The 12,295-nt window shown below is 57.7% G+C and overlaps 3 protein-coding genes across 3 annotated transcripts; 2 read left to right on the top strand and 1 right to left on the bottom strand.

Annotated features, from left to right (window-relative positions):
* Nucleotides 1-1,222: 1,222 nt before the first annotated feature.
* On the top strand, nt 1,223-1,822 carry JDV02_002949 (uncharacterized protein; the record flags this gene model as incomplete). Its single annotated transcript, XM_047984030.1, has 1 exon — nt 1,223-1,822. The coding sequence occupies one exon, from the start codon at nt 1,223-1,225 to the stop codon at nt 1,820-1,822; it is 600 nt and encodes a 199-aa protein (XP_047840002.1).
* Nucleotides 1,823-2,089: 267 nt separating this feature from the next.
* On the bottom strand, nt 2,090-3,833 carry JDV02_002948 (uncharacterized protein; the record flags this gene model as incomplete). Its single annotated transcript, XM_047984029.1, has 6 exons — nt 2,090-2,932; nt 2,987-3,046; nt 3,105-3,383; nt 3,442-3,500; nt 3,555-3,599; nt 3,668-3,833. 6 exons carry the CDS (start codon nt 3,831-3,833, stop codon nt 2,090-2,092), a joined length of 1,452 nt encoding a protein of 483 aa, XP_047840001.1.
* A 4,625-nt stretch (nt 3,834-8,458) lies between these two features.
* JDV02_002947 (uncharacterized protein) lies at nt 8,459-12,012 on the top strand (the record flags this gene model as incomplete). Its single annotated transcript, XM_047984028.1, has 4 exons — nt 8,459-8,722; nt 8,849-10,252; nt 10,323-11,300; nt 11,464-12,012. The coding sequence occupies 4 exons, from the start codon at nt 8,459-8,461 to the stop codon at nt 12,010-12,012; spliced, it is 3,195 nt and encodes a 1,064-aa protein (XP_047840000.1).
* Nucleotides 12,013-12,295: the final 283 nt, after the last annotated feature.

Raw genomic sequence — 12,295 nt, 5'->3', positions numbered from 1 at the left:
TGGCGCTGAACACGTGCAGGATCGCGACGCGGGTAAGCATTGAGTCGCCAAGCAACCCTCTACATAAATGATTCCACATGCAGGCAGGGGCCGAGAGTGGATTGATGACCGGATCGATCGTCAGGCCGTCTGAGAGGACGAAACCTGTTCCATGAGATCTTCTGCCCGCCAACACTTCACATCTCCCCCAACTCCGCCGAATGAATGCATCATTCTCCGCAAGTAATGGCCCCATACCTGTGACGCCACGAATGTGTCCGTGTCTCGGGTATCCAACCACCAAAGTAGCGCAATGAACGTTGTTGACGTTCCCTCCCGCATTCCATCCACTCTATTGCCCCCCACACAAGGGCCGATCCGACATGCCGGCGTTGGAAATAACGGACCGGAGCAATAATGGCGGGCTGCCACATGCGATTGGGGTCAGCCGCACCCCCCAAGTTGGACGCGACTTCGCTACGCCTCGCGCTAGAATTCTTGAGATCGCGGGCGCCAGTCCCCAGTTTCATACCCTATACACCGTAGGCAATAAGCAGCTCATGTTAATTTCCACGAGGATCTATAATGTCACTGAATTTAAAGCATGACGGATTCTATCGCGTTTGTGTAATGAAAAGACGGGTCAAGCACTGCCGTCAGATGGCATTTCGTCATCAAGTTGTAGTTAACAAGTTGGATACTTTTCTATACTCGCGTCGTGATGATATGCCAGCCATTGATGCCCACCACAACATTGAACGCTGTCAACCAGCGCTACAGCGCACGTGCAGTCGCGTCCACTCAGGACGGGAGACTCGAGAAAGCCAAGCAGACGATTCACAATTGGCGGACAGTAGGAACACGCCGCGATGCCGATGCGGGAAACCCGTCACCCCGCAGCAGCCACCGCATTGAAGTCCGCAGGCTCGCACCAAGCCATCATTGTGCTCCCGTCTCATAGGTCCGATATTATTTCGTCTTGTAGGGCTGCAGCTCATGGCAGTGCATGCGTTGTCATGCAGAGGGCTTTGTTCCGAGACATATTAGTAGGCGTGCGCGCACTCACGTTTCGAGGTAGTAGCTGGCAATACAACAAAGTACATGCAGCCTCAGCTTTCTCAAAATGGGCTTCCCAGATGAACCATTTACCGCACGCGGAGGATGCCAATGCAAGGCATTACGCTACCGAGTGTCCGTACCGGCTCGCCGCGAGCGTGCACCAGCACCTGGTCTACTGCCTGGCATGAAGAGCACCGAGGACGTCCGGCTTCCCTTGTCGACGGTGTGCCATTGCAACAGCTGTCGAGAGACGACTGGGCAGCTCGCGGCATTCGGCGTGGCCTTTGAGAAAGCCCACCTGGAGCTGTCATTTGTGACCAAGACAGAGGCCAAGTCGGATGCACCGCCTCTGGAAAAAGACAGGCAATGGGTCGCCGCTGCTACGCTGCTCCAAGATGAGAAGCTGTTGGAGGAGCGTTGTGTTAGCTTCTACGATTCCTCCGTGAGGCGACGCAAGATCTTTTGTCCCCGTTGTGGTGTTTCGATCGGCCACACTACCGATACGCGCTCCATTCCTGCCGAGTGGGGGTGGCCAGAGGCAATGGCCGTCATGACTCCTACAATCGACCGCGAGTTTCTGGCGAGCGATTGGTGGGTCCCGGAAAGGGCCACATGGACGGCCTGCGGGATACCGTGGGTAAGAAACCAGGCCAGGAGCGGACTGGGTGGCCTCATAGAACACCCGCTGGCATTCCGCGATAAGGTCATGGGTGACGATATCGGCGCCGACCTCGAACTGCTCAAGATTTTGGGCGAGAGCATCGACATTTCTATTTTCCGGTAGACAGTACGTACGAAGTACTGAAGAGTTGCTAGGTGCGCATAAGGTGGTTCAAAGTGGCGCTTTTATGACTTTGTGTAAAACATCCAAGGCGTCTACCAGAACGTATGGATGCTCTGGCATTTGCTCACCTCGCCAGTGACTGGAGTGACGTGTTTCTACTGGAATTTCACTCGACCCAAGGCCCTATCAGCTCTGAGAGCCCGGCCGACGACTGTCCTCAACAGTACCAGGTCGTCTAAGGGGCAGTCCTTGTCCTTTACTCGAACCTCAATACTCAAAGCGCCATCGAGGATCGACATCGCCCTTCCAGTCAGGCGCCTCGCCGACATGCTTGACCTCCTCCGCGACCGCCGCCCGCTGCTCATTCTGCCGCCTCAACCTACGGGCTAGCAGCAGCACCACCACAACGTTGCCGACCAGATATGCCAGCGCCAGCGAGTGCCCGACGACGAACCGCGGCCCGTCGTTGGCGCGGTACAGCTGCGTGCCCATGACGGCGCCCAGGTTGCCGATGCTGATCTGCATCGCGTTAGCCGTCGCGCGCTTCGTCTGCCCAGAGACGTTGATGGCGGGCCACGACAGCACCAGCGCCGTGGCGGGATAGATGCCCGCCGCGGCGAGAAAAGTCCCCAGGTAGGACACGCCCGGCCGCGCCGTGGGGTTCGTGTTCGCCAGCAGGATGATATACCCGACGGCAGCCACGGCGGCGGAGCCCGCGATGAAGACGGCGCGGCGGTGCAGCTTCTCCGAGTAGACGGCAACCGTCAAGGTCGTGACAAAGGCGAGCGCGTAGGGCGGAATGGTGAGCAGCTGCGCCACCGCGGCGGTGTAACCGAGGTTCTTGATGATGGTGGGGAGGAAGAGCGAGAGCGTGTACAGAGGAAGACTCATGGTGTGGAAGCCGAGCCCATATAACCAGCAGGACGGGTCGCGCACAGCATCGAGCACTGCCCTCCAGGCAAACGTCTCGTCATGTAGGGCATCGCTGTCGGCGGCGAGGCGGGCGTGGATGAAGCTCCGCTCCTGTGTCGTGAGAAACTTGGCCGTGGAGGGATAGTTTTCGATGAACCAGTAGGCCGCAAAGGCGACAAGGACGGTAACTATGCCCTCCTGCTCGACATCAGCGCTGGTCTATCCATACTTGCCCAGAGCCACTGAACTAACCAGAATAAAGATCCAGCGCCATCCATTCTCCCAGACCACGCCAGCCATCTTGCCGATTCCCTGCCTATTGTCAGCGCCGCCTGCGACTCCGAGAGAGAGGCATTGTTGCTGAACCCACGTAGGCGAGGATGCCGCCAAACGCGCCAGCTAGCGACGCCGCGCTGAAGAAGAGCGAAATGCGGTACTGGCGCTCACGTCGCTTGTACCACATGGAGAAGTAAAACACCACGCCGGGGAAGAGGCCGCTCTCGGTGACGCCGAGGAAGAAGCGCCCGACGAGGAAGCCGGTCAGGTTCTGCACGATGCCGAGCAGTGTGGCCACGACGCCCCAGGCGATGGTCAGGGTTGGCAGCCATAGTCGGGGACTGGTGCGCTTGAGGATGATGTTGCAGGGAATCTGGATGTGTCAGAGTTGCTAGCGTACGCATAGGGATGCGATCAATGGGGAGGTGTACCTCGAAAAGCACATAACCAATGAAGTAGACGGTCAGGCCCGTGAGATACTCGTTGCCAGCTTCCAAATGTCAGCGAACACAGCAGGTGTGATGACGATTGTTATTCATCGTACTGATGTGCAGGTCATCCACCATGCCCTCAATGCGAGCATTGCCGACTGCGACCCTGACGGTCAGCAACACTGTTGATGATGCCCATGACCATCACGGCCTGAAGTGACAGTACCATTACTACGGTCGAGAAACGACAGCAGGTATAGGATTCCCACGGCTGGGAGGAGTTTGGCGTCGAGCTTCCGGAGCAGCGTCTTCTCATTGACCTCGACGGCCTCGACGGATCCCGCCTGGTCGCTTAGGTCGCTGGGCAGCGATTCTTGTGTTTCCTTCGACATGCTGCCTAAGTCGAGCATACGCGTTTTTGGGCGAGTCCTTTGCACTATAACGCATTCCAGTTCCAGCCCTCGCCATCCGAGACACTGTAGCTCTGCGGGGAAAGGCGGCCATCATATACACAGTAGAGCTCGTCCATCGATGGCAGCAGAGTATTCATTGCCGTGGTACCTCATCGACGTCAGTTCGCCAAGGTAGTTTCACTAGCATTGCGCAATACAATCCCTGACAGCTGCGGCAGCTACGGCAGTTTAACCAGTCCATATGCTAGCAGTGTTGGGGTGCTAGCCGCTCCCGAACGCGTTATCACCAAATGTCGCAATGTCGCAGGAGATGATCGTGCTCGTCTGACCCTCCAATGGCAGCCTTGCTTTTATGGGCCGCGTAGCCCCCAAACCGCGCGCATGGTAAAGGGCGGTGCTTGATCGTGGACGTTTCCATGTTATCTGCTCTTCGTCGGTATTTCTCGATGAGTGATCAGCCTCATTGCTCGGCACTTTGCTCCTTCTTAAAAGGGTCGATTGTGGGGAGCGTCATCGCCTCCTCTGCGCCCCGTTTGATCCCTGGCGCGGTCCAGGGCACGAGCATCTCTATCCGCATGCATGCAAATACCGTGACCGCCTTTCTGGCTCGGCGATATTATAGGCGCGATGCAGGGTCCAGAACGCGTCAAGTCTGCGCTTCTTTAATCGTTCCTCATCACGTCACCCTCACTCAACCGGTGGCTGCGCGTTTAGCCAGTCGGGCCTTGGCTTGTTTCGTTGCTCGTCACTGTGGCATCTCATCAGATGCCGGCGCAGCAAGTAATGGCGAGTCGAGTGTGCCGACGACAAAGGAGTCCATCGCTTGTCATGGGACATGAATTTTTTTTTTTCATTAATGTAAGAAGTAAATAGGATCGCAGTTACCCGTCAACACACAAGCAGACGTCTTCGAATCTCGCGCGGGTCTCATGGGATCAGCCCCGTACCACCCCGGTGCTCGGCTCTCCATTCATCACCTGCTTCTTCTGTGAGGCTGCAGCGACGTCTGCAGAGTCCCATTGATCGATAGACCTTGTATGCCCACGTGGTTTGGTCCGATCCTCGGAGCATAACGCAGAATTCTCTATCCCAAATACCATCGGGACGTTGGTCTTGCTTCTATCTGATGATTAGCAACGCTGAAGCCACAGCAAGGCCACCTACGCAATTCACCAGAGACGCTGTGCATGACTTCTTAAGTCGCACAATTGTCAGCGGACTGAATCAGCACATTATTGGCGCTTTCTGATTTCCCGACGAGTCCTACCTCCACCAGCCATTGGTTGGCCCGCAAGCGTAGCACATGCCTTGCCATACTGTACTTTGTGCATGTAGTCCGTTCATAGTCGTCTATACAAGAAGCCCGACTCACCATGCATCCGATCATTATTCTTCAACATCATTTACCTGCAATATCTTTGGGTCATAGTACTCATACGATCCCTCAATACCTTTGTCCTATCGAATCGTAGCGCTCCGTCTGTGATCTTGGTTTTTGCCGCATGCAACATTGAAACATGCTGACGTGGAGTGATTACGACGCAGCGCAGACGACACGTCCTTGATCTAAAATAAAAGCCAAGCGGTAAATGCAGCACATCCAATCAAGCCCTATAATGCGAACAACGCCCTCGCTCCGGGAGACTCGCAGAAACGATGGCGAACCAGCACCAAAAGCTTCAACGTCCTTCCTATCGCATTACATCCCGAGCATGTAGCACCAGACCCAGGGCAGCCAGTCCAGATGATTCCTTCCGCGGAGATTGTCAACGTCGTTACTTAGAAGTGAAATAGGCAGTGCCGTTGTTCCCGGTTGAGAAAAGGAACCTTGGAAGTCCGAAGTCTGGTCCGCCTCGTTGTCTCGCGGTCCAGACCGATCGAATGCTACCCTAACCCGCGAGTTTTGGTTTACATGCGCATGGGGTCCGAAAAGAAAGTCGTGCACATCCCCGCAACTGAGATGCAGTATGCATACCACAAGGCTGACAACGTCGCGAATGAGGAGGGTTGGCTGCTACAGTTACGTCCATGGCTGTTGTCTGACCATTCCACGTCTACGAAGCAAGCACCAATATCAGCTTCATGGACTAGAGCCGGAGCCTACGTGACATAGGGTTGCTCAAGAAGTCAAGCTCGAGGGCTCCATGAGCTTCAGGAACCGGGCGACATCCCGTTGCGCCCATGCATGTTGTCGGGTCGTCGCGCGCTCTTTAGTCTCCGTGTGACACTACATGTACGCATGGCCATACCTCACGGACACGAGAATACGATGCCATACGCTTCTTGACTCGGTCAAAGTCCTTTGCTTTTTTACTGCAAGTACATCGCCGTTGCATTCGGTCATTTCTCGCTGACACGAGAATACGATGCGTTGGGCTTCTGACTATGTCCGGTCGACGAAAGTCCCTTTGCAGTTGACAATCGGATGCGTTTGCCGTGAGTTCAGCTTCTCGTGACACGACTTGATGGCGGAGTCATTTCACGGATGAGACAACCAGAGATGGTGAGCGCAAGTAGGTCATAGAGCCTCGTCATGGGGTTGGAGATTCCCGGTACATTCTGTTTACTATAAAAAGGACCTTTTACGTCGTAGGAAAAGCAGGCTCTCGTCGCTCACCATCTGCAACCTATCTTTGGTAACCTTCAGACAACATCACGATAAAAAAAAATACATCACCTCGCATTCAAGATGCACTTCTTCCAGACCGTGAGCTGGGCTGTTCTCCTCAGTGGCTTGGGCGCGGCCGTTGCCATGCCCGAGGCCGAACCAGCAACCCTTGAGGCCCGATCTTGCTACTGCGTTGGAGCTCACCAAGGACAGTACTGCGGATACTGCGCAGAGGTCCGGGGCGACTGGATCTCGGACCATGTATACGAATGCAACGAGCGTGGCGGCTGTAGCCACTACGGCTATCGTGACAGCTGCGCCCATTACCAAGGTCCTTGCGGCTGAACGAGGGTTCGCCATGGCTCATGGGCAAGACAGCCGATGTAAAGAGTAAGTTGGGATCAACTCGTTCGCAACTCTTTTAGATGATGTTGCTGACATTTTCTTGGAGTAGTTGCACACTACTTTTGGGGGGGAAAGAGTCTCTTGCATGCATATGCTCAAAGGCTGAACTCCAGTCTAGCTTCTGACGGAGGGTACACTGTCGTTTCCTGTGTGAATTGCTTAGTCTAAGTGGTTGTCGACATTCGCTATGCAGTAAGACGCTCCCTTGAGTCGAAGAACTGGTCCAAAAATTGACTGTGGTGGCAACCTACCACTTGCCCCCCGCACAAGAGTTTTCATGCTCACAATGCGTCTCGAGATCATAAGACGCAAGGTGCCAGTGACCCCATTGATGTCCGCTCTGAAACAGCCCCAGCTAGAGCAGCTGCTCCTCAGCAGGCAACTCGGATGAGCTGATGCTTGTGCCGGATGATGGGGTCTGTCTCAGAGCGTGGCGCGTTGAAACATGAAGCCAGCCCACAGACGCGTACAGTCTCGACGCAGCCAGCCCACTGTCAGTCACGAGTACTAGAAACACCTCGTAGCACTGATCATCCCGGTCATGCCGCTTTGTCGCGAAGCTACCCGTTGTACACCCGGAAACATCGCACGTAAGTGGGACAACTTGACAACAGCGACCCGGCTAGAGGTGGCAACGTAGTTCCTGTGTTTAGTGCGACGACAGAAGCCTATCGAGGGAAAGAAATCCAATGGATCACGGCACGGTATACGTAATGTGCGCATTGCCACCAGGGCGGGACCCCCATCGAGCCAAGACTCGTCATCAAAGATCATTCACTGGTATGAGTTCCTTCGACATTTTTTGTCTTTCCCCTTTCACATTCTTTGTTACAACTTACATGTACTTTGTGCTTCGCATGACAACGAAGTCGTGACATGCCTCTTGGCTTCCCGACCGGGTTTAGTCCACCGGCACTCGGTGTCGGCGGCCACCGAAGAGGCCCGCAAAAGCCACGCCCGCCGCCTCTGGGGCTTTGCCTTTTCATCTTTTTTCGGGCCCTTGCACGGCCGAGTTAGTCTGGCGCTCGCCCTCCGCAACCAGCCAAGGCCCCCTCCCTCCCTCCGTCCCTCCGGTTCCTTGTCGAGGTCTCCGGCTAGTTGTCGGCGGCGGCGCCCCGCAGTGCCAGCCCCGGGGGTTGGGCCGGAGCCGCTCCCGCGAGAGCCCGGCGCCGATAAATTGTCTAGAGTGAGGGAGATGGAGAGAGAGACAGAGGGCGGCAGGTGGCGACGAGCCGTGTGGGCTACTTGACATGTATCGACCCTCACACAGACAATGGCATTTCCCAAAACGGCATCTAAGCTGCACACGCTGCGCTAGCTTGGGCAGCACGGCTTCCCGCTGAGCCAACTGATGGACGAGATGCTTGGCAAAAGTTTGCCTTTACTACATGACAGCTATATATATTTATCCGTTGCCGGGGAGGGGGCGGCCACCTGACATAGTCAGTCTTTTGTGTCTCTCGAGAGTCCATGGCATCCATTAAACCTGCTCGTGATACTGTCAAGTCGGGCCGCTCTTCTGCGTCTTTTGCTTTCTAAACAAAAGCGCTTTCGTTGATGGCGGAGTCTACATCTCGCCACAGAAGCAGCCATGGAGGCCACGAGTGCGCAGACGACGAGCGTCGCGGAGCCCCCCCACGTATCGGGCCAGTCCAACAAGCCGCTTTCCCGGCCGGCTCACGGGCTGTCGAGTGACGAGGTGCTGCGGGAGCTGCAGTCCGACCCTGCCCGCGGCCTCACGGGCGAGGACGCGGCTCGTCGGCTCGTCGAGCTGGGCAAGAATGAGCTGGACAGGAAGGAGGGCGTCCAGCCGTTGGCCATCTTCTTGGAGCAAATCTTCAACGCCATGACTCTGGTAGGTGTCCCATGTCCTACGCGTGAGCCCAGCGAGCCCTTTGCGAGTCTCGTCTGTCCAGAATGCCGTCGGCAGGCAAAGAGAAACAAATATCTGACTGAACGTCCCCCGACTTGCAACGGATAGGTCCTGCTGTTGGCTCTGGGCGCCAGCTTCGGCATCAAGGCCTGGATCGAGGGCGGCATCCTCGCCGGCATCATCGTGCTCAACATCTTCATCGGCTTCTTCCAGAGCCTGCACGCCGAAAAGACCATCGACTCGCTCCGCACCCTCGGATCCCCGACGTGCAGCGTGTATCGCGAGGGCGACACCGTCAAGATCCAGACCGCAGAGGTCGTCCCCGGCGACATCGTCGACCTCGGCACGGGCGACTCGGTCCCGGCCGACATACGGCTCCTCGAGGCCGTCAACCTCGAGGCCGACGAGGCGCTCCTCACGGGCGAGTCGGCGCCCATTGCCAAGAACCCAGCGCTCGTGTTCGACGACGACACCGGGCCGGGCGACCGCCTCAACGTCGTCTATAGCTCCACCATCATCACAAAGGGCCGTGGCCGCGGCGTCGTGTTCGCGACGGGCATGTTCACGGAGATTGGGCTCATTGCCAGTGCATTGCATGGCGGCGGCCGCGACGAAAAGGCAGTCGTGGAAGAGAGCAAGACGCCGCTCACATACGTCAGGCGCTGCTGCAGAGCCATCGTCAAGTGGCTCGGAGAGTTCCTCGGCCTCACCCACGGGACGCCGCTGCAGCGCAAGCTCGCGCAGCTGTTCCTGTGGCTCTTTGCCTTTGCCATCATCTGCGCCATCGTCGTTCTCGGCGCCAACAGGTTCGACACGCGCCAGGACGTCATCCTCTACGCCGTCACGACCGCCATCGGCACGATCCCCGTGTCGCTGCTCCTCGTCCTCACGGTGACCATGGCTGCCGGGACGAAGAAGATGGTGGAGAGAAACGTCATCATGCGGAACCTGCAGAGCCTGGAGGCGCTGGGCGGCGTGACCAACATTTGCTCCGACAAGACCGGCACCATCACGCAGGGCCAGATGGCGGTTAGGAAGGCCTGGCTGCCGGGGCTCGGCACGTACTCTATCGACACGGGCAACGAGGTGTACAACCCGACCGTGGGCAGCGTGTCGCTCCAAGAGAAGCAGCCAAGAGATATCGACGGGGCAGAAAAGGCGGCCGAAACGCCACAACAGAGCATCTCTCCCCTCGACGAGCCGGAGGTCAAACCCGTGCTGCAGTGGTATCTCAACGTCGCCTCTCTCGCCAACCTGGCCACGCTGGAGCGGGTCGACGAAACGAGCGAGGATTCGGAAAAGCCGGGCACCACGTGGAAGGCCCGAGGTGCTCCTACAGAGATCGCCATCGAGGTGTTTGCGGCTCGGTTTGGGTGGAACCGCGTGAAGCTCTCCGAGGGCTCTGGAGCGAAATGGACGCACCTTGCCGAGTTCCCGTTTGACTCGGATGTGAAGAAGATGTCTGCGCTGTTCCGGGAAGCTCATTCACAGGAGACTCACATCTTCACCAAGGTATGATGACATCCACGACACACGGCATCCCACCGCCGCCGCTGCCACCTTACTAACTAGAAACTCATAGGGAGCGGTCGAGCGCGTCTTGGACAGCTGCAACCGTATTGCCCAAGGCGATACCATCGACGCTTTGACCGACGCAGTGAAGACAGACATCCTCGCCAACATGGAGGCTCTAGCCAGCCAAGGGCTGCGCGTCCTAGCCCTAGCTCACAAGCCCGTTCACGAACCAGTCTCCTCCCAGCCATCAGACTTCACCCACCACTCTACTGTGGCGAGCCACAACCGGGAGTCGCTGGAGCAGGACCTCATCTTCCGCGGTCTCATCGGCATCTACGACCCTCCGCGGCCCGAGTCGCTGCCCAGCGTGCGCGCCTGCCAGGGGGCCGGCATCGTCGTGCACATGCTCACGGGGGACCACCCGCAGACGGCGCGCGCCATCGCCACCGAGGTCAGCATCCTGCCGCCGGCGGACCAGATGCGCCTGCTCCCCGCGGACGTGGCGCGCTCGCTGATGATGACGGCGCACCAGTTCGACGCGCTCTCGGACGAGCAGATCGACGCGCTGCCGCAGCTGCCCCTCGTGGTGGCGCGCTGCGCGCCGAGCACAAAGGTCCGCATGATCGAGGCGCTGCACAGGCGCGATCGGTACGTCGCCATGACGGGTGACGGCGTCAACGATAGTCCCAGCCTGAAGCGGGCGGACATTGGCATCGCCATGGGGACCGGCTCGGACGTGGCCAAGGAGTCGTCGGATATCATTCTCACCGACGATAACTTTGCCTCGATCCTCAACGCGGTCGAGGAAGGGCGTCGCATCTTTGATAACATACAAAAGTTTATCCTGCACGTCCTCGCCGCCAACATTGGGTTCGTGGTGGCGCTCCTTACGGGGCTGGCTTTTAAGGACGCCTCGGGCGTGTCCGTCTTCCTCCTCACACCCGTGGAGATTCTCTGGATGCTCATGGGCACGGGAGCCTTTTGCGAGACGGGCCTCGGGTTCGAAAAGGCGGTGCCCGACATCCTCAACCGTCCCCCACACGACGTGAGTTGCCATTGATGTCCCCCTTTTCCTCTCCTCCTCCTCTTTTTCTTCGTCTCCAGTCCCCTCCCCCTGAGCGTATATATCGTCTTTTGTTGATTCCACGCAACCACGGAAAGAGGAGAGCCGAGATCTGACATGCTAACGTGCCTCCCCGTCGTTGCAGCTCAAATACGGCGTCTTCAGCCCCGAGTTCCTCCTCGACATGGTCGCCTACGGGCTCCTCATGGCCTGCTGCACCATCGGCTCCTTCACCGTCGTCATCTTCGGCTTCGACGACGGCAACCTCGGCGCCAACTGCAACAACGCCTACTCGGCGGCCTGCAACGACGTGTTCCGCGCGCGCGCCACGTGCTACACCACCATGACGTGGATCTTCCTGCTCTTCGCGTGGGAGCTCATCGACGCGCGCCGCTCGCTCTTCTACATGCCCCGCGGGGTCCGCGCCTGGGCGCGGCACCTCTGGGGCAACCGCTTCCTCTTCTTCTCCGTCACCGTCGTCTTCTTCGTCGTCTTCGGCACGCTGTACATTCCCGTCATCGATCACGTCGTCTTCATGCACACGGGGATTAGCTGGGAGTGGGGCGTCGTGTTCGTCGCCGTGGTGGTGTTTATGCTCGGCGCGGAGGCGTGGAAGTGGGCTAAGAGGGTGTATGTGAGGAGGAGGGCGGCGCGGAATAGGGGGAGCGAGGGGCATTGGGCTGGCGTTGCGTGAGGCATCATCGTGGACCGTTGACGGTGCAGCTTGGAAGACTCTATCTACTAGACGCATGGCATTTACACCAGGGGGAGGGGGGTTCGTTTTACCGCATACAGCAGCGGCGCATCATTGGTTTTGTCTTAAGAGACGTGCTCAGTTGGTGTTGTACATGTAGCGATTAGCCTCGAGAAGACACATCCCAACACGGCGCTGGTTATTGCTCTTGCCATGGTAGTCATGACACCTCTACTGCTCCCAAGGCACAACGGTCTTCAAGTATATGACCAGAAAGGGGTAG

Source organism: Purpureocillium takamizusanense, chromosome 2 (genome assembly GCF_022605165.1).
Source record: "Purpureocillium takamizusanense chromosome 2, complete sequence".
Lineage (NCBI taxonomy): Eukaryota > Fungi > Ascomycota > Sordariomycetes > Hypocreales > Ophiocordycipitaceae > Purpureocillium > Purpureocillium takamizusanense.
Note: the sequence above shows the minus strand (reverse complement) of the source record. Positions and strands in the feature narration are given on the sequence as shown.